General features: G+C 38.3%; 1 protein-coding gene across 5 annotated transcripts in view; it reads right to left on the minus strand.

Annotated features, from left to right (window-relative positions):
- LOC122563540 (heterogeneous nuclear ribonucleoprotein R) overlaps positions 1 to 24,948 on the minus strand; it is a 38,742-nt gene extending 13,794 nt beyond the window's left edge. For 3 of the 5 annotated variants that reach the window (XR_006315636.1, XR_006315634.1, XR_006315635.1), the window contains exons 1-11: positions 24,710 to 24,948; positions 19,502 to 19,673; positions 17,801 to 17,919; positions 17,373 to 17,480; positions 16,498 to 16,611; positions 14,113 to 14,289; positions 13,750 to 13,885; positions 11,066 to 11,271; positions 10,320 to 10,469; positions 9,432 to 9,553; positions 8,818 to 9,347 (exon numbers count right to left, since the gene is read on the minus strand). Coding sequence is in view for 2 of the 5 variants with exons in the window: in XM_043717402.1 (XP_043573337.1) it covers positions 8,735 to 9,347; positions 9,432 to 9,553; positions 10,320 to 10,469; positions 11,066 to 11,271; positions 13,750 to 13,885; positions 14,113 to 14,289; positions 16,498 to 16,611; positions 17,373 to 17,480; positions 17,801 to 17,919; positions 19,502 to 19,661 (1,905 nt within the window). In the remaining 3 variants the exon portion in view is untranslated. Of the gene's footprint in view, positions 1 to 8,043; positions 9,348 to 9,431; positions 9,554 to 10,319; positions 10,470 to 11,065; positions 11,272 to 13,749; positions 13,886 to 14,112; positions 14,290 to 16,497; positions 16,612 to 17,372; positions 17,481 to 17,800; positions 17,920 to 19,501; positions 19,674 to 24,709 lie in introns of those variants that run through there. The other 2 variants (XM_043717402.1, XM_043717403.1) reach the window with 2 other exon arrangements.
- Between the last annotated feature and the right edge of the window lie 221 nt (positions 24,949 to 25,169).

Genomic DNA, 25,169 nt, shown 5'->3' on the forward strand with positions numbered 1-25,169 from the left:
GCAATATCATGCTGCAACTATACCAAACGCTGACGCGGCCACACTTGGAATTGTGTGTACAGTTCTGGACCCCTTATTTCGGGAAGGATGTGGAAGCATCGGAAAAGGCGCACTGGAGATTTACCAGGATGTTGCCTGGTCTGGAGGGAAGATCTTATGAGGAAAGGATGAGAGACTTGAACCTCATTGGTAAGAAGGCGGCTAAGAGGGGATTTGATAGAGACATATAAGATGATCAGAGGATTAGATAGGGTACACAGTGAAAGTCTTTTTCCTAGGATGATGACGTCAGCATATACGAGGGGGCATAACTACAAACTGAGGGGTGATAGATTTAAGACTAATGTCAGAGGCAGGTTCTTTACACAGAGAGTGGTAAGGGCGTGGAATGCCCTACCTGCTAATGTAATAAACTCAGCCACATTAGGGAGATTTTAAGCAATCCTTAGATAAGCACATGGATGATTTTGAGAGTGTAAGGGGACAAGCTGAAAAAAGTTCACACGTTGGCACAACATAGAGGGGCGAAGGGCCAGTTCTGTGCTGTATTGTTCTATGTTCTATGAACATAGCAGCTATGGTCAGTAAGTTTGCTAATGACACTAAAATTAGAGACATATTTGTCAGTTAAGGTGGTGCCTTCAGACTAAAATGGTACCTTGAACAGATCGGCCAATGAATGGCAGGTAGATTTTAATTTAGATGAATGCGAGGTATCCGTTTTGGTAAGGTGAATCAGGGCATGACTTGTACAGTTAATGGTACGGCCCTGGGGAGTGTTGCCAAATAAAGGCACCTAGGGGAACAGACGCATAGCTTCTTGAAAGTAAAGTCACATGTAGACAGTGTGGTGAAAGCAGCATTTGGCATGCTTGCCTTCATTGGTCAGTGCATAGCAGTTGGGAGTTCATGTTGCAACTGTACAGGACATTGGTGAGGCCACTTCTACAATATTGCGTTCAATTGTAGTCTCCCTACTATAGGAAACATGTTGTTAAACTGACAGGACTCAGAAAATGTTGCTACAATTGGAGGATTTGAGCCATATGGAGAGGCTGAATAGACTGAGGCTACTTTTTTCTGGAGTGTAGGAGGTTGAGGAGTGATCTTATGGATGTTTATAAAATCTGAGGGGAATGGATAGGGTTAATAGCCATACCTTTTTCCTAGGGTAGGGGAGTACAAAACTAGAGGGCATAGGTTTACGCTGAGAGGGGAAAGATTTAAAAGGAACCTGAGGGGCAAAGTTTTCATGCAGAAGGTAGTAAGTGTATGTAACCAGCTGCCAGAGAAAGTGGTGGAGGCTGGCACAATTAAGTCATTTAAAAGGCACCTGGATGGATATACGAATGCAAAGGATTGAGGGGGATATGGGCTAAACGCTGGCAAAAGAGAATAGATTAAATTTGGGATATCAGGTTTGCATGAATAAGTTGGTGCGAGGGGTGCGTTTACGGGCTCTATGACTCAAATTAAGTCACTTCAAATAAGTTTGCCACAACACAACCACCACCATGAAAGGGGTCTAGAGACTTCTAGCCAGCCAATTTTAAGTTTTCAGATTGTACTTGATAATTCAGATGCCTAATAGTTTAACTTTGTCATTAAACCCTTTTATAGAAAAATAAATTTTCCATTGGTTATTATGTAGCTGATCGTTTTAATCAAATTTTGTCCCACCCAATTTTCAAAAATTTTTAAACTTTTGTTTCCCATCCCTAATTGCTCGAGTACCTAAATAGTTGGCTAGTGCATTTTGGAAAGCTCTAAGAGTCAATCAGACTGCTGAGAGTCTGGAGTCAAATACAAACCAGGCCAGGTAAACATGGCAGACTTCCTTCCTTAAAGGACATTACAGAATATCACGAGTCCACTTTATCCTCCAATTCTATTTGCCTTAAAAAGACTTATTTACTCAAAAGATAGATACTTGTCCTCTGTACATTGTGCGCCAATTACAGAGAAAGAAACAAGAGGCAGCCATTTGGCCCTTTGATCCTGCTCTGCCATTCAGTATCATCATGGCTGATCATCCACTCTCAGTATCATCATGGCTGATCATCCACTCTCAGTATTCTGTCTCCATTTTTGCCCCATATCCTTTGATCCATTTAGGCCCAAGGACTATATCTAATTCAGGAAACATTCAGTGTTATGGCCTCAGCTGCTTTCTGTGGCAGAGAATTCCAAAGGCTCCCCACACTATGGGTGAAAACACGTCTTCTCCTCTTAGTCCTGAATGTATCCTTGGACTGTGACCCTAGTTCCAGACACCTTCGCCATTGGGAACATGCTTCCCACAATTCTCCTTGAAGCAAAGTCCAGCAACACACAACAAAAAAATGAAGGCTCATTAGTTGGTGGGTGCAATGTTACAGAAGTAGAAACAAAATAGACTCATTCAGGACACAAATGTAGTTGGGATGTCTCACTGTAAGGATAAACTTGACAAGCAGATTACAAATGGACTGATTCAGTCCCAGAGTTACCATGTGATGGGGAACGAATTCTATAGCAGGGACCAAAAGACAATGCAAAACATTATTCTAACTTAAGACCATCAAAATTAAATTATGCATTAAGTGTTCCATCACTTGCTCTAGTTTTAAACCCATTTTGTTTCAACATGCATTAGATAATGGAAAGCCAGTGCAAGCTTCAAAAATAATTTGAGCAAACTTGCTGCACCACACTGATTAATAATTAACAACCAATGATCATTTTATTTTAAAATCAAATGATTACGCAAAATAAGACAAAGCAGAGTTGATTTGAGAGTTCTTTTAAAATCAAAGTTAGCTTTCATAATTGAAAATTTATGGATATGAACATTATTGGGAGCATGGAAAAATGATTCATTCTAACATTTCACAGATTTATGACGCAAATTCAGTAAAACTCATCTTATTCATTAATTCTAAAATAACTAATTTCATTTAGTATTTCAGTTAGTGACAACTGTGTGTAACTTATTTATAGCTCCCTACATTTAGCATAACAAACATCAATAAGCTGAAACGAGTGCAGGTACTGTTCAAGAATCCAACTAGAATGATTCAAAGGACAGATTATGCGAACACTATTCCCCCTTCTGACATCATCCCCTTTCATTAAATCTCATTCTTGTAGATGGTACTAACACTGAATACTGCCACTGGAGCACAAGTCTGATGAAGTTTCTTCCAAGTAACATTTGCAGCACATAAAATTCAGGCAATGACTATTGCCAATAAGAGACAAGCAAACAATTATTTGACATTTATTGGTATTACCATCACTGAAAAACCTACTGACGGAATGTAGGGATTCTACAACTCTATCAGCAGCTTCTGGGTTACAATTGACCAGGAACTCAACTAGACACACTCTCACACACACATTATAAAGCGGATCAGAGGTTAGGAATACCAGAGAGAGTAACTCACCTCCAGACTCCCCAAAGCCTAGCCACCATCTATAAAGCACAAGTCAAGAGTGATGGAATACTCATTTGCTTGGATGGATGCAGCTCCAACACTCAAAAAGGTTGACACCACCCAGGACAAAGTAACCTGCTTGATTAGGATCAAATTCACAAGCAACCACTCCCTCCACCACCAATGCTCAGTAACAGCAGTGTGGCGATTTACAAGTTGCATTGCGGAAATTTGCCAAAGGTCCTTCAACAGCATGTTCCAAATCTATTCAACTAGAAGAAAAAAGGCATGACATATAGGGGAACACCACCCTCCAAGTGTCCCTCAGCATTGATTTGGAAATATATTACCATTCCTTTACTGGCAGTGGGTCAAAATCTTGGAATTCCCTCCCTAACAGTATTGTGGGTCTATCAACAGCACATGGACTTCACTACCGCCTTCACAAGGGCAACCTAGGAACAGGCAATGAAATACTGGCAAGCTAATGATACCCACATGCCAGGAGTGAATAGAAGATTTTTTTTTTAACCAAGCTTTTTTTTGCATGTTACTGGGAGACAAACCTTTCAATCATCATTAAGATTAAACCTCTTTCAGTTTTAGATTCTGCAGATACTCCACATGATAGAGAATAGAATCTAGCATATAGCATCATATCCAGTAACTGACATGTTTCTTAAAAACCACAACTAATTCTTGAACCAGAAAATAGACATAATTCAGGGCTCCTGACACTTCGATTGTCCCTGCCCCTTGCGAGCAAGTATTCTGAGCCACTCACTCAATAAGGACAAATAAATCAGAGAAGATTCTGATCTGAAGACGTGTGCGCGCAAGTACAACAGTTGATTGGAAAATCTCAATCGGAGACAAATCTGGAGTAAAGAGAAACTCCTACTCATTTGCGTTGTCAATTTTTAAAATTCCACTTTAAGGAAGATGGGAGTTTATCATCTAATATCACATGGATGACATTTAAGACAACAGTAGTATTTTTATTTCTAGTATTACTTCACAAAAAATTGAAGATTGCTTAATGGGTAAACATCAACCAAACTGAGTAACACCATCCCAACATGTGATATACAACAAACAAAAGCAGCAACACACTCACTTAATTGTCTAATCTTCATCTAATTCAAAATTCGGAAACAATCCAGTTTCATTCAGACATGCAAATGCCCTTCAATTAGGTATTAGATTTATACACAACTTTAAGTTTGGAAAAGAAGTCGCTATTAAATTAATTATGTCCAAATCATCTAAATGAATAATTACTGTGCTTTTGTTCATTATTATGTTACTAGGAGTTAATTAGAGAGCAAACAGTTGTTCAGAGGAAATGAAGCTGCTTGTTCTCCAAATACTTAAGATTTTGTTTCTTTTATTCAAAGATGAAGGAAAGAAATTAGGCAAATGGGATCGGACAATTAAACCTAACATTTTAGGAAATAGAAACCAGGAAAGGATAAAAAGATTTATTCCTTTTTGATAAAATAATACTCAACCACCTGGTAGTTGCACTTACAATAGTCAATACAACACCAGGTTATAGTCCAACAGGTTTAATCGGAAGCACACTAGCTTTCTGAGCGGTGCTAGTGTGCTTCCAATTAAACTTGTTGGACTATAACCTGGTGTTGAGATTTTTAACTTTGTACACCCCAGTCCAACACAGGCATCTCCAAATCAATAGTCATTACATGTTTCACACATCTAAAGTTTTTGTCAACTTTGCAGATTAATTTTCAATTCTGAAATCTGACTGTTTTGCACATCTATAAATTTAGCAAATACATTTTATCTTTCATGAATCCAAACATTGGTTAAAGGCATGAAGTGCCTCTATCATCAAGGAACACGATCTGACTGCCCCATGCAGAGATTTAAACAAGACCATTGGGGGTTGGGGACCCAATCCAAAAATGATTAATATTACTCGTGGTCATTATGCTCCAATACATAAGTGACCATGTTACTTTATAATGTCACTCAAAAACTAATATATCTAGTTCCTACTTTCTAACAAATTCTGAGGCCGAGGCAGATGCAGCATTTGCAAAGTCAACAAGATTTTGCATCAGAAGATTTTGCACTTCGGCCCAACAAGTCCACATCGACCCCCTGAACAGCAACCCACCCAGACCAATTCCCCAACATTTGCCCTTTCACCGAACACTACAGACAATTTAACATGGCCAATTCACTTAACCTGGACTGTGGGAGGAAAACGGGAGCACTCGGAGGAAATCCACGCAGACACGGGAAGAATGTGCAAACTCCACACAGATAGTTGCCTGAGGCGGGAATTGCATCCGGGTCTCTGGCACTGAGGCAGCAGTGCTAACCACTGTGCTACCCTTATAAATTTTCAGGGAGGTGCAGCAGTGAAACACATAAGAGGTTTAACACTGTAATGTGGTAATGGGCCTCGCCACTTCCCCACCAAAAATTGCTGAGTTTCTCCAAGCACTTTCCCTGTAAATCTCAAAAACAGTGAATTGAGATTTTCAGGGCAGATCAAGAACAGCTGCAAAGCTGAGGTACAGTAATTAGAAAAAGTAAAATGCAGTATAAAAATTTGCAAAAAGCCATGTGTCAACAAAACTGAGAAAACAAAATAGGGTATTTCTCACCACACTGCACAAACAATATTAATGCTTGCGCTGAACTCTGTTCATACCATTATATAATGAATATTAAGGTTTCATTCTCAGTGCTGCAATTCTATGACAAACAAATTATAGCATTTGAAAGCTAGATTTAATAGACAAAACCCAAGTCACTCAGTGCAATCCGTCACTTTATTACTGTAAGCTATGATTTCACTGTGACAGCAATCAACCAAAGTTTCACTGAATTTTTCGTTTACAAGAACGCACAGCGTTGAAGGATGGTCAACCAAAAGTCTGGTGAGTTTAATCAGAAATACAGCTTAGGACAGCAATGTCCCAGATATGGTTATGATTTGTGCTGTATTGTGTTGATTTCGGACAGGGCATTTCTGACAGCATAAGCAAAACCTTGGTGTTTAGAATTAACTCCAAAAGTAGATTCAATCTGACAAACCACACTGATCTCATCTAACTTTTCTGTTCAAATGAGATTTCTCCAGAAAAGTCACACAAAACAACTTGTCAAAGTGCAGATTAAATCTAAATACCCAAATAGTTGCACTAATGTTAATACTTTTATCAGTAAAAGTCCCTAAATAAATGGTCAACCCTCAAAAATATCAAATAGACCACAAATTATACACGTATTCTCAAAATAATTTGGCAATTAAATAATTCCCACAAAAATAAGTTACTGCATATATGTGCACATATAATCAATAAAGAGGAGGACAACCTTTCCCTTCCATAAGTCCAGAACCACCAGAGTTAACATTATAAAGCCACCAGCAACATTTCAGATAGTACCCACAAATAACACTTAATTATGTAATTTAATCTTCTACCTAAAATTTGTAGCCTGATACATTAATACATGAGAGTCTTGTCAATCCTAATGAAAATAGTCGCTTGGTTAATAAGAAAGAACTTGCAAGATGACTGCAGAAATCGATTTTCCCAGTCTTAGAAAGAATAAAATTTGGATAAATGCTTGTATATTAGATTAATTTTGACAAACAGCATTGAACAATTGGGGGGGGGGAGGATTCTAGGGAATATAGGCTGTAAGTCACAATCTGTTCCACCTCATCCTTCACTTCACTATTATGAAATATTCCACCTTCAAAGCAAGAACAAGTGCCCGCTTAAATATTTAATAAATTCTTGGTTTCCAAAGAGAATTAAACTCTGAAATGAACATTTGGGACTAATGCAGAATCTTAGTCAATACTTCAAAATCTATTGTTACATTTAGTAGAAATTTTGAGCTACCATTATCTTTTTACAAAAATCTAATGTTGAAAACTTCTATTTTTTTTCTAAAAATTTAAACATTCGAATTCATGGAAAACTGACATACTAACCTAAAGAGCACAGCCAAGTGGAAATGCTGAAATGATAATCACAGATGGCAAATGACAGTGACTTCTTTATCTCTGCCAGGTTTCACGATCACTCTGCAATACTTTTGTCCCACCACCAAAAAAAATTTTTACTATAAGATATGCGCCACTGATGTCACCAGCTCTCAACAGCAATATCAAATTAAGTTTTTAATCTATTAAATACATGTTGATCAGTGAAAAAAGGTGCCAGAGATGGTCATTCATTCTCGCAAATTGGCAATCATGAGACCATCAATATCTGTCAAGTTGCTAAGTACACTGTAAATTCGTCAATTGTCAAGTGTACAACAATTGGTTCCCTCACTATTTTCAAATTAATTAAGTGTGCAGATACTTATAAACATGCTTTATAAAAGTGTGCTGCTAACTATTAAGCAGACTTCATCCCAAATGCACAACTATTGGAAAGACCATCTTCCACAAACTCTACACTTTCAATCTCTCTTTCTGCAGGTGTAAAACTAGGTTATACAAAGTCAAACCATTCGTTTGATTGATCACTCACATAAGCAGTTTTTTTCTGGGGGAAAAGCTGTTGGTTTGAAGGTAACCACATATCTAATCAATCAAATTTTCAGGACACAATTGAATTTGAATCATGAATTTTTTGGATAATATAGTTTTAAGTTTTATTGAAATTTGACATGAACAATAAATTGTAAATACAATCAATCACATCAATGAACAGAACGCCACGGGTTGTACGATTAAGCCAAACCAAATTTTGGGCAGATCCTTAAAAGGTGTGAAGCTAACAATTTTTTAAAAAACACAATTTACCTACTCTACAAATGCAAAACACACAGTTAAATGTTACTTTCAGTACAAGGAAACTTAAAAATGGTTTTAAACTGCAAGCTCTTCTTAAAAACTACTAAGACAAAACACTAGCATTTACTTATATACAGCATACTCCAATGGCATCTAATCCCAAAGCCATAAACCAGTGAAACTGTCCAATACCAGTCAATTCTGCAAAACCATGATTGAAAATTGTGCCCAACATCTGAAAGCAAAGTCCAAAGTTTCCTTTCAAACTGCTAAAAAGGTAGCTTAAAAACAAAATAAAAAGCATCTTTTCCCCCAAAGAATTGTTAAGGGAAAATGTAAGCCAGAAATGTCCAAGTGCATTTATGAAAAAAAATCTGGTATATACAATAGTGATTCTTGATGTCAGCAAAATGCATGTGGCAGCCAATCTGTACTGAAGGATGTAGAGTTAAGCCAATCAGATTTGAAGGTTGCAGAGTTTAGCCAATCGGGTCTCAACAATCTCACTGAAACCCCCATTTGTTTACTTCCATTGCTGCCCATAAGTATCCTGATAAAACTCCTGGTTGTCATTATTGTAACCATAGTTACCAGAATAATCACCACCTTGCTGCAGAGGCTGCTGAGCGATGGGTTGGGAGCCCCAATTCTGTTGGTTGTTGGTTTGGCGTCGCTTGGAATCTGGCTGGTTGTACCCATCAGCTTTTCGTTTTCCTCCAACATTGCCACCACGGTTACCCCGGCCACCACGGGTTCCACGTCCTCTCTGCGGCGGCTGCGGGCCTCCTCTGCCACCCCTAGCACCCCTTGGAGGTCCCATCGGTGTTCCGCGTTGAGGATATCCTGCCCTTCCTCGGGGTGGTGGTGCACCACGGCCTCTGGGAGGAGGAATTGTACCTCTTCCACCCCTTCCACCTCTTCCTCTTTGAACTGGGTATCCATCGTCATAGCCATAGTATGGATCTTCATATCCACCACGATAATCATGATAATCATAACCATAGTAATCATCATAGTAATCTTCATAGCTGTAATAATCTGGAGGATAGCCATAACTACCACCTCTACTTCCACGGACTCGGCCTCTGATTGGAGGTGGCAAACGGGGTGGGGGGTAGTAATAATAGTCTTCATACCTGTAAAAGAAAATTGCATTAGATATAAAAAGTTAAAAGAACCATATTTTAGTTGCACTGCTCCTTTTTAATTCAACAACTTACACTTGGGTTCTTGTTGCCTGTCGTTGAGCCTGACGTTCCTTCTTTTTCTTATCAGGTGGTTTTGCAAGAACTATTTCAATGCCCTCACCCTCAATTTCTCTTCCATTCATTTGATCCATTGCCTAATCAAGAGAGAAAAAAAATTACAAGATACACAAGAAAAGCAATAGTTGGTCTGTCTGACCTCACCCAGTCAGACTCTACACATTCCCTATCAATAACAAAAACAGCTACAGAAAACAAACATCAGCAGGAGCCAGAAAGCCAGCAGGAGCCAGAAAGAGTTAGCATCAAATATATTCCCTTTCACCCAAAACATCTTACTTATCAATACCTAATGATATTGAATGGGCCCCCAACTCATTTTAAATCTGATGAAATTTTGAAGAAAATGACAAGGATGTGGAAATCAGTACCACATACTTGTTGAAGCAAATAGGATAATGCATTTAAGTAGATGCTCGGCAAGAATGTAAGGGAAGTAAAAGTTATTTTACAAAAGTGAAAGAGAATAAAGGGAATTACCAAATAACAAGCTGGGTCAAGTGGATTTTTTGATCCCACAAATCCTATGTAATCCAGCTGTTAAAATTTGAAAATTTCAAGGAACAGTAATCCCTTTATTGTAATTTGGAGAAGGGAAATTAAAATTAGGAATTATTGCTATGCAAATAAGCATCACAGACGGGTTGTATTAAAAAAGGCCAGTATTAATTTTAAACTTAATCTCTTTATCTAAACAGCATTCAAGTAACAATTTGACGTGAGTTCAGTAAATATCATTTAGCACTTTCAAACATCATGGCAATCTCTACAGATATGGTAGTTGGCATTATTCTGAAATATATCATGAATTGAGAGAGTTTAATCCAATTTACTGGCACAAACCTTCACTGCTGCATCTCGGTCCTCAAAATGAACAAAAGCATAGTCTTTCAGTTTTTTCACTCGTTCCAGTTTTCCAAATTGACTGAAGGTCTTCTCTAGTATTTCTTCTGTTACAGAGCTAGCCAGGTTTCTTACAAACAGCACTTTAACCTGTAGAGAGAAAAAGTGAGGGAAAAGTACCAAGTGAGAAATGTGAGTTCAACTCAATTTTGGGACACAATACCGCACTACTAGCAAAACTGACCAACTACATATTGCTAATCCCCAGAACTCAACAGAAAACCACTAATAAAGGATGAGTTAAATGAATAACTTTGACATTATTAACAATGCTGGGCCATTTATGGTAAAGACGACACTGGAAAAGTAGAGGCAAATGATACAAATATGTTTGATCTGAAAAGTTTCAATGTTACCGGGAAGATGAAAACTAAATAGGGTATCTCAATTTACTTTTTAGTAGTGGAAAATGAGTTGTATAAAAAATTCCATTGCTTGCTTTTAGATGCTTGTAAACTGGTAGAACTTCCCTTTGGTTTCTGACTTCATATCCAAATAAAATAGCATACCAAGCCAAGTCGAACCATATCACATCAAGCCATCACCATTGCTTTCATACCATGTAAAATGTCAAAAATGCCAGCTCAAAACAACTCTGGGACACTTGGCACCTTATACAAATAGGCAACAATGTCAAAAATCAGCATTATACCAACCAGAGACCTTGTTGACACTAGCTGCATTACCTTTGCCATCACCTCTGGATCTGGTTCCTCTACTGGGTCTGCCCATTCAACAGTGACTACGTTGCCCCAGACTTTCACTTTACCACTCATTAATCTCCGTCTAGCCTGAGCAGCAGATTTATGATCTTCAAATTCTAGGAAACAGAAGCCTCTATTTTTCTTCTTATCATCAGGTTGATGATAGAGGATAACATCAGTGAGACCCTCTACCGAAAAGAAATAAAAATTAATTTTATATGACAAATTTGTGCTAACCAATCGAAAGTTAAATCATTTGAACAGTTAATTCCATTTTATTGGTAATAAATGATTAGGTTCAAATGGAGAAAACACCATAAAACAATCACAGAAGCAAAAAAATTACACAAACAATTTAAACCATTTATAATAGCTTTGACATAATACCACAAATTATGATCCTGAAAGTCTTATTTTGGCTATTTCTTTGAAATGTCTCTCTTCGCAGTTGATTCATCTAACCAATAAGGCAGAACGCGACCAGACAAAGCTGACATGGATCTTTCAACAGAACTTAGGAGGCAATCTCAAAAATTACTGCAAGCACACGAAAGCAACATTTGGAGGTCTCTACATCAACATGCTCTCCAAGGTCAACCTTGAATGGGTCTGACTGGATGATGTGAAATAAATGAAACATTCATTAATTTAAATAACAGAAACTGCATTAGCAGAATTTGTCAGGAATGCAACTAGAAAACTGCAAATAGTATTAAGTTTTGTTGATGAGTGTTAATAAATTAATCATAAGCTATTAAACAATCTAAATTCTTCATAATTTTTCACTTTCCTATAGATTTGCCACAACAAGTTGTCATAGCCCCAGAAGACCATAGGGCTGCTCTCTCAATACAAACAGATAACTGGTGAGTTTAACCAGAGGGTCATATCTCAGATGATGTTCAGAATGCCAAAATACCAATAATTGAACCTTGCCCTTAAGGTCAAGTGGTATATGGTCTAGTAACTTCCAAACCAGTTTTCATTTTACGTGGGAATAGAATAATTATTCTTTTAAAGATTTTAAAAAAAAATTGGAAAGACGCAATTACCTCAAACAATGCCTTTCACACCTGCAGCAAATACAGTCCCAGGGCTGTTATTCTTACATTGCTGGCCTCAGGAACCTTACTGTGAATTGAATTTAGCTTGTTGTAATCCATAGCACAAACCAAACTAAAGTCAGTTTAAAAAAAGTTGACACAGGATAGCTGGTATTGAAAATATTACTAGCCACAAATCACTCAACATGAAATAGTTGCGCAAGGTCTTTGAGTTATACTTTTTGAGGAAGAAGCAGCAGCTAATTTTCAACTGGCCAAAATATTTTGATCGCAATTTTTGCTTCAAGCATCCCTAAACTTGATGCAGAGAGAAAAAGTTTTTTCACCAATTTCCAAATCAAACTACACCAAAATTTAAACAAAACACCCTGCACTTTTTTTTTTGAAACTGCACAAAATTCCCCTGTTTTTCAATATAATTACCTCCCATTCTTTTAAACTTGTTACTGCATAGCCCTAATTTATCTAGTCTATCATTAAGGGCCATCCTGTCATCGATGGAACCAATCTGGTACACCTGTATATCACCTCAAATATCACAATTGCTGCAAGACCTCCTTACTCTTGCATTTCCAATATTTTGCACCAGCCCCAGCAAACAAAAGACCACATGCTGTTTGTTTTTTCAACTGTTCACTATACACCTGCACACTACCTTCAAGTTTCTTCTAAGAGTACGACTTGAACATACAACCTTGATGCCTTTTAAAACATACTGCTTTTCTATTCTTCATTAGAAGTTACCCATACACCACACCATCTGTCAATCTCTTTGCAACTTGTTCCCTCTTCACAGCTTTATTAAATGTAGAAAACCACATGAGAATTAACTTAGAATAAAAAAATGAAAATAACATATTCCAAATTATTCACAAATTGCAATGGTCTCAACAATGATTAGGGCAACATTCTATTTAAACCTCCCAAATTGAAAACACTTTGTTTAACCTATTGAGTTTCAGGATTCCGAAAGTATTTATCACCAGTGACAGATTGGTGATATACCTACAGACAGTTTGGTGCATGGCTTGGCAAGGAACTTGCAGATGACTTTACCATGCAGGTGTTGCTCGAGTTGACACTGTGCATTTAGTATATAGTGTACAGCGCTCCACTATTTCTGCAAATCACCTCTGAAAGAAGTGATTGGGGTTACTATTCAACTGGACTGTTTGTTCTGGATGGCACCAAAGTGGTGTTGTTGGAGCTGCACTCACACAGGCAAGTAGAGGGCATTCCATCATAGCCCGACATTTACCTTGTAGATGGTGGGTTTGCTCTAGGGTGTCAATTATTCACCAAGGAATTCCCAGATTATAACTAATTCCTATAGCAAGGGTTTTCATACGCCTGTTGCAGTTCAATTTCTGCGTAATGGTAACCTCCAGGATGTTGTGGTGATATTGATCAAATAAATGTTGCTCAGGACACCAAGAAAACTTCCATTCTGGCAGAGGTTTTTTCCATACAAGTGACAGATCACAATGGAAAGATCATAAGCTCCAACCAATCCAAAGATGCATACGCATGAAATAAAAACTGACATTTTTTTTAAAAAAGGTTTAAATTGTTTTCTACTATCTGGATGAACTTAGTTCTAACCTGTGACTTTGCTGAATTCTTCCATAATGTTTTCCTTCGTCTTGTTCTTTGGAATAGAGCCAACAAACAGTCTGTTATTGGCCACAGAAATACAAACTCCAATGTGTTTACCAGGACGGATTTCATAGTTATCACACTACAAGAGAAAAGACAGGTTCAACTTGCATTAACATTTACAGCTTGGCACTTTTCAAACTGCTCTATTAAGCAACTTTTCAATGTAAAAAAGTTGCAGCTTCATTGTACACTGAACAGAAAGGATGCTTTAAAAAAAATTGAAAAAGATTTGCAGTATACCCAAATTTCAACATGTTCTTAAAAGCTTACAGTTTTGAATCACAGTATTAAAATAGACAAGATTACCAGTTTAACAGCCTCCTGTGCTGCATCCTTGTTACAGAAAGTAACAAAAGCATAGCCACGGTTCTGACCAGACAGGGGATCCATCATTAGTCGCAGATCCCAGATAGAACCGGCTTTCTCAAACAAAGGAACAAGTTCATTTTCATACAAATCCCGGGGGATCTTCCCAACAAATACCTAAAGTTGAAAAGTATGCAAAATTGTAAATATAACAAGATGTTGACATGTCTCAGAGTAAGCTTTGGCATAAGGAATAACAAACATGCTGCAAGTCAGATTAATACCTAGAGTAGTTTCAATGCCCATATACCTTTTGTGAATGAATGAAGGAAAGATTATATTGTACAATCATTACAATATGTCTATTGCTATTATTTCTATTCTTGCACTGATGGAGTGAAGGTGAAGCTACACTCGTGTTAAAGAAAGGAAGGAATAGAAAACAATGCTAACAGGATTAGATGAAACAACGAGGGAGAAAACTTGTGTGCAATTTAAACTCAGGAACATACCAGTTGAGTCCATCAGCCAATCTTTCTACTGAAAAACTACACGTAAATCACATTTACAGAACTTCAACACAGTACTTCTCAACAAACACAATAAAGCTGTTTTCTGGATCAGTCACCTTGGGTGTGATTCAACACTGTCAAACAACCAACAAGTTGACAATTATTTGATGTTTAACATATTTAAGTGCTTTGGATGTGGAATCAATTTTAACTAGGACAACAAAGAACAATTACTAAAATGATTGTATATGAGCCACATAGTACACAGTCAGGCTTAAGTTGTCTCTCCCCCCCATTATTTATCTAGCCTTACAACTTTGGGCTTTGATTTAAGGTGGATTATTCAAATGACAAAGACAATCACACATATTGATTTGGATTGGAAGACCATAAAACAGTCAACATTTCAGTTCCCTTTACACATCTACATAGTGAAGCATTTTCATTAAAAGCCAAATTTAGTGTCTTCCAATTCAGTTTATGACCCTTCTATAAACAGTTAACCTTGTTGAAATCAATGTTATTTCAAAGTTGTTTACGAGATAGTTAAGATTTTCCTACTTTTCAAATGACTTGAAAGAATAATCTGAAACGTACCCTTTGTTAAGCAAGTCCTGGGTTATTTCTTACAAACACTATTTATAGGAATTCAAATATGTTTCCATTGTCAAAAATGTCTATCAGGAGAGGCTTAAAGTAAGGAACGTTCCATTTAAGAGATGAAGTGGAATTTCTTGAAGGTTATTAATCCTTGGAATCAACTTCTAGGGACCAGTGGAAATGGTCATATTTTCAATGCCAAGACAGACAGATGGCTGATCAACAAGAGAGGAAGGTGTTACAGCCAACAGGCAGAAAGCAGGACTTCAGGCTACATTCAGATCAGCCATGATTTTACTGAATGGCAGAGCATCTATTTCTTACGGTCCCTATGCTGATATGCAGCACCATAGGTGGAAACAAACGTCAGGTAAGTCTATCATGCAGTCATGGCTTGTGGCCACATAGATAGATCATCAGGTTTTTTAAGTACATCTTAAAACTAAAACTATTCCTGTTATCATCAGGCACCCAGAGAACACTTCACCTAACTGAATCAAATGGCAGCACTCTTGCTCGAATCCCAAATGAGAATTATATTCCCAGTCCAGGGCTTGAGCATGAACTCTAAGATGACAAAATCAAAGCTAAATTCAGACATGACATCCTTCATGCGATGTTAAGCTGAAAGCCATCCATCATTATCCTGACCAATATGCTTCCCTCATCCACACATCGAAGCATACAAACTGATCTCTGCTGTCGTTTGGGGAAGTGGTGTAGTAGTAACTTCAATGAAGTGGTAATCAACAGTCCCGGACTAATATTTTGTGCACGGTGGTAATGTCTCTACCTCTGGACTCTAGTCCAAGATGAGTTCTTGTATCATAACATTTCCAAACTGGTTGATGGACTTGATCATGCAGCATAAACTTTACTTGTGTTAATTCAAATAATCTTCTTCACTCAAACATCCAAACTATCCACCAGTTCAAATTAATTTGAAGTTATGAACTGTTTTAGGTTTAAAATTAAATATAATTTTGGAAAGCTAATCTACTGCTGGTATTAAAAAAAGTATGAAGGAACTGGAATTAAGTTACCTGTTGGATACACTAACTCTAAACTTTCAAAGTATTATGTACAGACTTGCATCCATGAACTGTATAGCTTTGTTTTATTAAAAATATTGAAACAACGAATACCCAGTTCCCTTGAGCAACAGGTCGATTACAAGATGAAAACCCTTACCTTCTACACTGTAACACGTCCTGAATATCAATGAATCAGTTCAACAGTTTATAAGGCTGATTACTCATTGTTGGACACTGACCTCTGTTCCGATTCCAGGTTGTGGACCTGAATGCACATTGTCAGGAGGAGGACCACCATACTTCCTTTGCCCTGTAGTTACATCCAAAGTGTAGCCAGTCCGTTCCAAAAGTGCCTAAACAATGCATTAACAGCCCACAATGAATTTAATACCAGTATACATTAAATAGCTATAGTAAGCACCAAGATTATTTCACAGAAAAATTATAAACACATTAACTACAAATTAACAGTTTCAGTCAAACCAAATGAGTAATTACTTCAATTTGGAGTTTTTAAAGAAATCATAAACAGGTTTGATTTATCCCAAATATCCAGATTTATTTTGTTTCAGTTGTCTCCTGAATCTAGGCAGGTTTATATTATCAAGGAAACTAATCATCTCCCAACTTTTCAACAACCCTTGTAACCTCGTCAATGGACACTGACCGTTCATCTGCACTTCTCAAATTCGAAACAGGAGGAAAGAGAAGACATATTCAAGATGATCTCAGGCCCAAATACCTCGCCTCATGTAGTTATCTTCTATTCATAACTATCTTCCCCCGCTTGTTCTTCCACCAAATCTACAAAGTCATTTGTCATAATACTTGAGATTTTTATTGGTTCAAACAGAATTTTTCGTAGATTTTTCATGTGAATTGCAGTATTGTATATCTAGCTTTTCCTGCCAAAGCTAGCTGGTAAATTAGGTGGATTAGCCAGAGGAAATTCAAGCTTACAGGCATAGGATAGGGGGATACATCTGAGTGGGATGCTCTTTCGAGTGTCAAAATGGACTTGTTGGGCTGAATGGCCTGTTCCCACACTGTAGAGATTCTACATGTGAGATTACCTGAGCTAAATTCAACATGCATTTTCACAAACAGCAAATACCTTAATTTTTGACTCATCTGGACCCTTTGTAGCATCTTGTACTTTGCTACCTTGCTTCTCCCGCTGCCTGTAGGTCTTCATTACTCCACAAAGAAAGGCACTCTTATTCTGAAAGGAAAGATTGATATCTGAAATTATAATAAATTTAAATGATGCATTTATTGATTAAGTCAAGTATGGAAGATTTGTTGCATGACATCATTAATTATAAACTGTGCCCCTTTGTCTAGTTTCTGCCCTTTGTCCTCTATACTAACTGTTCTTTTAAAATATTTTGATGGATTCTAAGATTTTGTATCTGCCCTTCAACAATTAAAATGAGAAAAATCAAAATTAATTCACCCCTTAATTTTTCAAATGTCAAAAAGTACAAGTCGTTTTTGAACACAACAGATCTTAAGTGCAAAAGTGCATGACCAGTTAGTTACCTGCACGTGAGATAGGTCACTTTCCTTAAATTGCTGCAATACAGACAGTGCTCCTTCCTCATTGAATTCCCTGAGCGCATCAATGGCTCTCTCATCAAGATCAGCATAAGATACCAATCCTGCAAACAAAATGTAAACTAAGTGTTAGATAACAAAGATCCAATCAAATATTAAACGTATACAAATTCACATGAAAAGGTCATTTCAAATCTATTTCCAAAACTTACACATCGAGTCACAAGTTAAAAGGAACCAAAGACAAAAGATACAGTGGCGTTAATTATTTGTGTCTCACCCAAATCTTCCAAAAAGCGTGGATGCATTTTGGGGTTTTTAAATCACCATTTCCAGCTAATGTATCATGACATACCTAGTTCCAAGATTGCTTTTTTTGTGTAACAACAAGCTTCTGATGCTTAGCTTAGTTTTTAAAAATACACAAATACCGATGAAAATATAGGTATACGTTCCATGACCCAAGAACAAAACAAGATATAAATATAATTAGACACAATTTTATCTACTATCGCGTGCACAAAGACTCATTTTATAAACATAAAATTCAAGAAATGCTCACACTTTAGCAACTACATATTCTGCTGCATCCATATAAGAAAACCATCTTACACAATTCAATCCCCTACATCACTACGGTTAATTTTCTAAAAACGATATTTGATTGCACATGGATTTTAGATATACCTCAAATTTCTATCATTGAGCGTTAAAGAGAACTAGAAACTCAAATTGTACAACAAGTTGACATGTACAGCTCCTGCAGCACTAGCCAACTATGGCAATATTATTTATTAGCAATTTTCTTCGCATTTTGAAAATAGAAGGCAAAAGGCCGCAGAGGTACAAGACACTCAAAGTTTTAAAGCATCCTGTTTACAACATTACATTTACATCAGAGTTACTTGATAATCCTTACCTATAATCACAGGTTCATAACCAACATATTCTAAAGGTGTTTTAATTATTTTCTTTACATGTCATGGTGCATTTAATTATTAAATAAATAATAACCAACTTAGCTCCACCTCTGGGAAAAATTATGAAATTAGGAGGATATATAGTAGATTAAATCCTCTGGACATTTGATGCAATGCCACAAGTTCAAATTAAAAAAGCACTGTCCAGCTGGAAGCAGATGAAAACCATTGATCAGATCTCTAGTAGGCACTAAAACATGCTGCACAACTCCATTTCATGGTTGACTTTGCAGAAAATTAAGACATTGGCTGTTTAGGTAGGATTTAAATTTAGGGAACTTACTGAACTAAATAGCATTTTGAAATTAACACAGAACCGCACACAAACTCTTCAAACTAAATGCCTACATTTTCTTAATTGCTATGTGAGCACACCTTTCAAACAGCTAGAAAGCAAGACCAAGCTTGTTTCATGCTTTTAATTCTACGGACAGTGAATATCATCAGCCATTGCTTCTGCTCTCTAGTGGCTTTACGATATGAATTTTGAGCCTTTCATAAATTACAAAATTGTGCACTACCAATACCACTACAAATGCTGGCAGGAATTATACACAGCAGTCTCTTTCGATTTCAACAAATGCATCAAGTGTCAAATCCACCTCAAATTTGTTAGCAGCATGTCAGGAATTTCCCAGTTACATATCATTTTCAGGTTAAAGCAATATTTTGGACTACTAAAACCACAGGTCAGGGCATATTATACCTGTTTGAAAGATATCATCTAGCCTTTCTGCTACTTTCTGTGGCAAGCCAGCATCTATTAGCACCTGGTAGTGTTCTGAATGGGTGACAGCAGATGAGGTATCCATGGGTTCTTCCTCCTCCTTCACCTGCGCTGCATTTCCATTCACCTCAGTAGCCATTTCTAATTATAGCTGGAATGAAAAAAAATACTATTTAAGACCATTTTTTTCCTCTGCATATTAGGTTGTCACAAGGCTTTATTGCTAAATGCTATATAAACACGGAGTGGCTCAGGATAGAATACTGTTCCTTCACTTCTGGGACCAGATTTAAACCCAACCCAGGTAAACAAGATAAAAGTTTCATCTATCTTTAAAAGGTCCTAAGTGAAATGGGTTTGGGCATTTCCCAATGGACAGAAGTCCATAATGCAAAAACTGCCCACAATTCACCACTCAGAAACAGAGATGGCTAGTGCAGGAAATGGAAATGTCACGCTGGTTCAGTAGGGGTCCTCTGATCTTGGAAGTCAGGCACCTGATCAAATCTAGTGAGTGGGCTCAACATTAAAAATTCAACTGTAACAACGCCCGACCTGATGGTGCTTGATGCTGGTACTTGGAACACAGGAAAATCTTCCAGTACTGAGTTATTTCAGCAAAGATGCATCCAGAGCAGTTATTTACCATTACAGTAATGTAAAATAAGCCTCATTAACCCCTACTGTGATCACTCACAGAGTGATGAGCAGAAACAATCGATTACAAAATTCACAACAAGAGCTAATACCCATCAATGCATACAAGTTAAAGACCCTGGACAGCAGGTTTTAATTCCATCATCTCAAATACTATAGTTTGAAATCAAAACAATGATTCTTCAGAATGAATGCCTGTTTCAAAAAGCTTTTTTTTAACCCCTTCAGTGAATGCAAATGTAAAGACTATACAAACCTTTATATAAAACAATACATTCCTTATAGCTACCAAATCCCTTGCAAACTGTGTTGCTCAACCTTTGTTTCAAAAATGCACACGTACCAGTAAATAAGACAAGGCAAATCAACAAGGACAGTCAAACGTAAAGGTAAAGCCATTTAGGATCCAAAAGGAAATCACATTCCACAGGCAGAAACCATGTCTAAAGTACTGAATGAGTACTCTGCAACTATTTGTAACGACAATTTTCTCTTCAAATGAGAATAACACCAACGCAGTAAAAGATGGGAAGAACTAATTATACAAATTAGATAAAAACAGACGAGAAGGTTCTTAAAACATTATCAAGTGAAATTGAAAACAGCAACCAATAAGACAGGATACATGTTATCACAAGAAGCAGCTATCTCTCAAGTCATCCCTGGATATAGAAGTGGTGCCAAAAGCCTGAAGGGCTGTAAATGTTATGTACTCAAAAAAGATGATGAACCCAGCAACTGCAAAACAGCCAACCTAACAGCAGTTGTTGGGAAATTAATTTCCACAAGGAAAAATGTATATTAATCCCACCCAGCGCAGATTTGTAAGACTATGCAGGCTGAAAGACATGACCGAATTCTTCAATGCAATAATGGGAGAGAACTGATGAAAATACTGCAACTAATGCCAGGTACGAACTTCCAAAAGGAATTAAATGCAATGCCACAAAATACCTTGTGAGCAAAAGGTAAGCCCTTGAGGATACAAGGGATTTTATTTGAATGAGCATGAACCTGGCTCAAAGATTTTTAGGTTGGAAGGAAGCATACAGTAGGGTCCAGCAATCATCACTATTAAGTCATTGTTCCACTGGACATATAGGTTTGTGGCCTGGACTTTGTTTTATCGGGGGTGGGGGGGAGGAGAATGAGGAGAAGTAGGTGTTTACACATTAGTCAACATGTGGAAATATAATAAACAGTAAAGAGAAAAGTCATCATGTTCAGGGTGGCAATGACAAGTAAAATGAGCAGACAAAACAGCACGCAAAATTTAGAAATGCAAGGCACCCGTTTTAGGGAGAAGGAGGAGACAAAATAAATGGTACAACCTGGAAGAGTAGTCTCAAAACTGGCATGACATGATGGTATGTGTGTTTTGGAATCCTTGTTTTTTAGAGTCCAAAACAAAGATGATTTATTGAGACCTTTAAAAATAACTGTCATCAGCCATCAGCTAGAGTTGTGTATCTAATGTTAGGTGCCACATTTCAGAGAAGGATGCCAAGGTTTTGGAAAGGATGCAGATTTACAAGAATAGTATCAGGAATGAGGGACTTCAGTTTTGTGGATAGACTCGAATATTTGAAACTGTTTTCTTAAAACAAAGAGTGTCATGGGGAAATCTGATGATTAAGGGAGCAAATGAGGGAAAACTGCTCCAAAACATCTAAAATACCTCAAAAACACGAGCAGCTGTTACAGCCAGAACTTTTCTCCACCCTCCATTTTGGATTACCCATCATGTTGCGGCTCTACAGGATGTTTGTTAGGCCACCCTATTGGAAAGATGATGTGAAACGTGAAAGGGTTCAGAAAAGATTTACAAGGATGTTACCAGGGTTGGAGGATTTGAGCTCTATGGAGAGGCTGGGGCTCTTTTCCCTGGAGCATCAGAAGCTGAGTTATCTGATAGAGATTTATAAAATCATGAGGGGCATAAATAGGGTAAAGAGACAATGTCTTTTCCCTGGGATTGGGTGGGGGGGAAAGAGTCCAGAACTAGAGGGCAGAGGTTTAGGGTGCGAGGGGAAAGATATAAGAGACCTAAGGGGCAACTGTTTCACATAGAGGGTTGTACGCATATGGAGTGAGCTGCCAGATGAAGTGGTGGAGGTGGTACAATTGTTGCATTTAAAAGGCATCTGGGTGGGTATGTAAATAGGAAGGGGTTTAGAGGGATATGGGCCAAGTACTGGCAAACAGGACTAGATTAGGTTAAGACATCTGGCCAGCATAGATGAATTGGACCGAAGAGTCTGTTTCCATGCTGTACATCTGTATGACTCTATGTTCCCAGGCAGATAGGTTGATAACTGGAGAAGACAGAGATGGAAACGTGGAACGTTTAAAATTGTAGAGGAAGAGAGGGAAGCAAGACCAATAGAGAGAAGCTAAAAGCCCTTTCAAAACAGTTACCACACATAATTGTCCATTTGCTTTCGGAGCTATATCACAAATGAAATGAGGAAAAAGATATAGCCATACAGTGAACAATGGGATATTTATAAGTATATTGTAATTTGCTTACTGGGAGGGGAATGCTTGAATAAACCAAATATAACTCCAGTACACTCAATTTTATTTTCATAGATGTTTGTAAGATACTAAGCACTTAAAACAATTATTAACGGCTATATGCACAAAAACACAAGCAGAATATTATGAAGCAAACCAGCTCTGGCCTAAGCAAAGCATAGGATAATCTTAGATAAACTTCAGGAATTATTTTTTGAAAACAAGTCAACAGTTTTCTAATCATTTGCATTGATAACACCTTTAACAACCTCAAGATGTCTTAAAACATATCAAGATCATTTTATTACTTGTGATGACATGATCATATAGTGGAAAGTATGATTTCCATGATTGCTCTTTTAAAAACATATGGGTTGATCGCTACTATTCAAGTGGTCTAAAAACAATGCTCCAAAGTGAATGCTCAAATGTATGCATTACCAATCATACTATTGCATCAAGTGCACAATTTCCCTAAGTTTGACAAGTACAAACTATATCATGAACTAAACGTGCAACTTGGAATTCACACAATCGAATTCAATGAAACTTATGAAATATATTGTGTGGTATTTCAGACTGAACTCTCTGGGTTGAAATTAAATTATTTCAAATGATGAAAGCTATCTTTCAGCACCAACATCAGTAATGCAGCAGAAATTACATAATTCTCATCTCCAAATGTGGCGTAATGAAGTATCAAATCACTGGCAATTTCAAGAGGTTCCATTCAAAAAATTCCAAGATTCAAACATACACATACATAAGAATTTAAACACATAAAAAGATTCATCCTCCACCTGAACTAAATGAAATATAGCAAGTACATGACCCATCAAAAAAACTCCAACAAATTAAAAATACCAATCATTATTGAAAGCTCTACCCTTACCTAACTACTCACTCATGCTCTAGAGAGATGGAGACCACGTTCAAACCAAGTAATTATTATATACTTCAAAAAAGGGGGCTTATTTGAACTGTAAAGCTCAGTAGTCAATTCAAAATCTGCACAGACAGCAAAAGCTTTAAGACATAAAGATTCCATTCATGCCACAAGTTTCCCAATGCATCTATGACCAAGAAGCCATTCGCGGTTATCACTAGTTAATCCACGTGTACTAAAAATGTTCAGTTCGGCCATGCGTCAACTCGGCACAACAATGAGGCCGAGCCACATGTTGCATCAACATTAACCGAGCAAATAAAAACCATAATGAATAAATAAAATTTTAAAAATGCAAATAATCAACGGGTACGGTGAAAACAGAACCATCCTCTGCTAAAGGGCAGGGGGGGTGGAAGAGACGTACAGAAAATGTCCATGAAGATTAATAGTCGGGCACTCCTGCATTTACAACAAAATTAAAAATAATATTTGACAGCATCGCGCAATTCAGATGGGTTTTTTTTTAATGAAAACGCCAGAAAGACAAGGCGCCTAGTCGAGAGCGAAATAAAGTCAGTAAATAAAGAGTGAATATAACCCCGAGGCGTCGGGGCCTTGCACACGCTTAAAATTACAACAAAAGAACAAAAGGCCGGGGGTGGCGAGAATGAAAATAAAAACAGATGGGATCGCGGCGGGAGCGGTAAAATGTTAAAGGGGGGAAAAATGAAGAGGGTCTAACACGGGAGGCCGGGGGAGATTGCAAATAGAAGCTGAGGCCTTTCATCGGGCGCTTCTCAACCTCCCCCTCCGCTCGAAGCCCAGCTCCGAGAATGCCGGCGGCTCGGGCCGGCGGGCGGGCGTCGACAATCACTGGCGAATCGCGGTAAAACCCGCGGCTTTTCAACTCGCCCCAGAGGGGGGGGGACGAATCAAACGGCCCGGCAGCTCCTCACAGAGAGCCCGCGGGCGGGAATTCGGACAAGAGTGCCGGGGCTGCGGCCTAGCTGCCCCCTCCCCCCGGGAACCAGAGCGCGGCACCTCGGCCTCAGCTTCAACCCGCGGCCCCGGCTTTTCCAAACACTTCGGCACCAGCTCTCCCCGACCCGCCCGTCCGCCCTTACCTTACTGTCGGGGCTGCCGGTGCGATACGATTCGGTTCAGCTCCGCCACTCCCTTGCCGACGCTCCGATGGTTTAGTATTTTACTGGTAGATTAGATTTATTTATTTATTTATTTCCCTTGCCCTCTCCTCTCTCGCTCTGGAAGATCTCGCTAAAATGGCCGCGGCCGCCTCATGGATCCCGCTCCCGGCGCTGCACGGGGTTTCCCGGCTGCGGCCGCACGGCCCGGGCCCCGCCCACTGTCCCTCCGGGCAACCGCGACCCCGCCTTCCCAGGGAAACGGCTGGCCAATCACAACATCCAAGATGGGATGGAGTGGGCGCCATGCAATGGGAGGCCGTGTTAGGGGGAAGTCAGTGACGGAGGGTGGGTTGACGGATATGGTGAGAGGTTAGGGCAAGAATGGAGGCTGTCTGATGTGACTGGGGGGGGGGAAGATAGAGGGTGGGAGAGTGATTGA

Source organism: Chiloscyllium plagiosum, chromosome 27 (genome assembly GCF_004010195.1).
Source record: "Chiloscyllium plagiosum isolate BGI_BamShark_2017 chromosome 27, ASM401019v2, whole genome shotgun sequence".
Taxonomy (NCBI): domain Eukaryota; kingdom Metazoa; phylum Chordata; class Chondrichthyes; order Orectolobiformes; family Hemiscylliidae; genus Chiloscyllium; species Chiloscyllium plagiosum.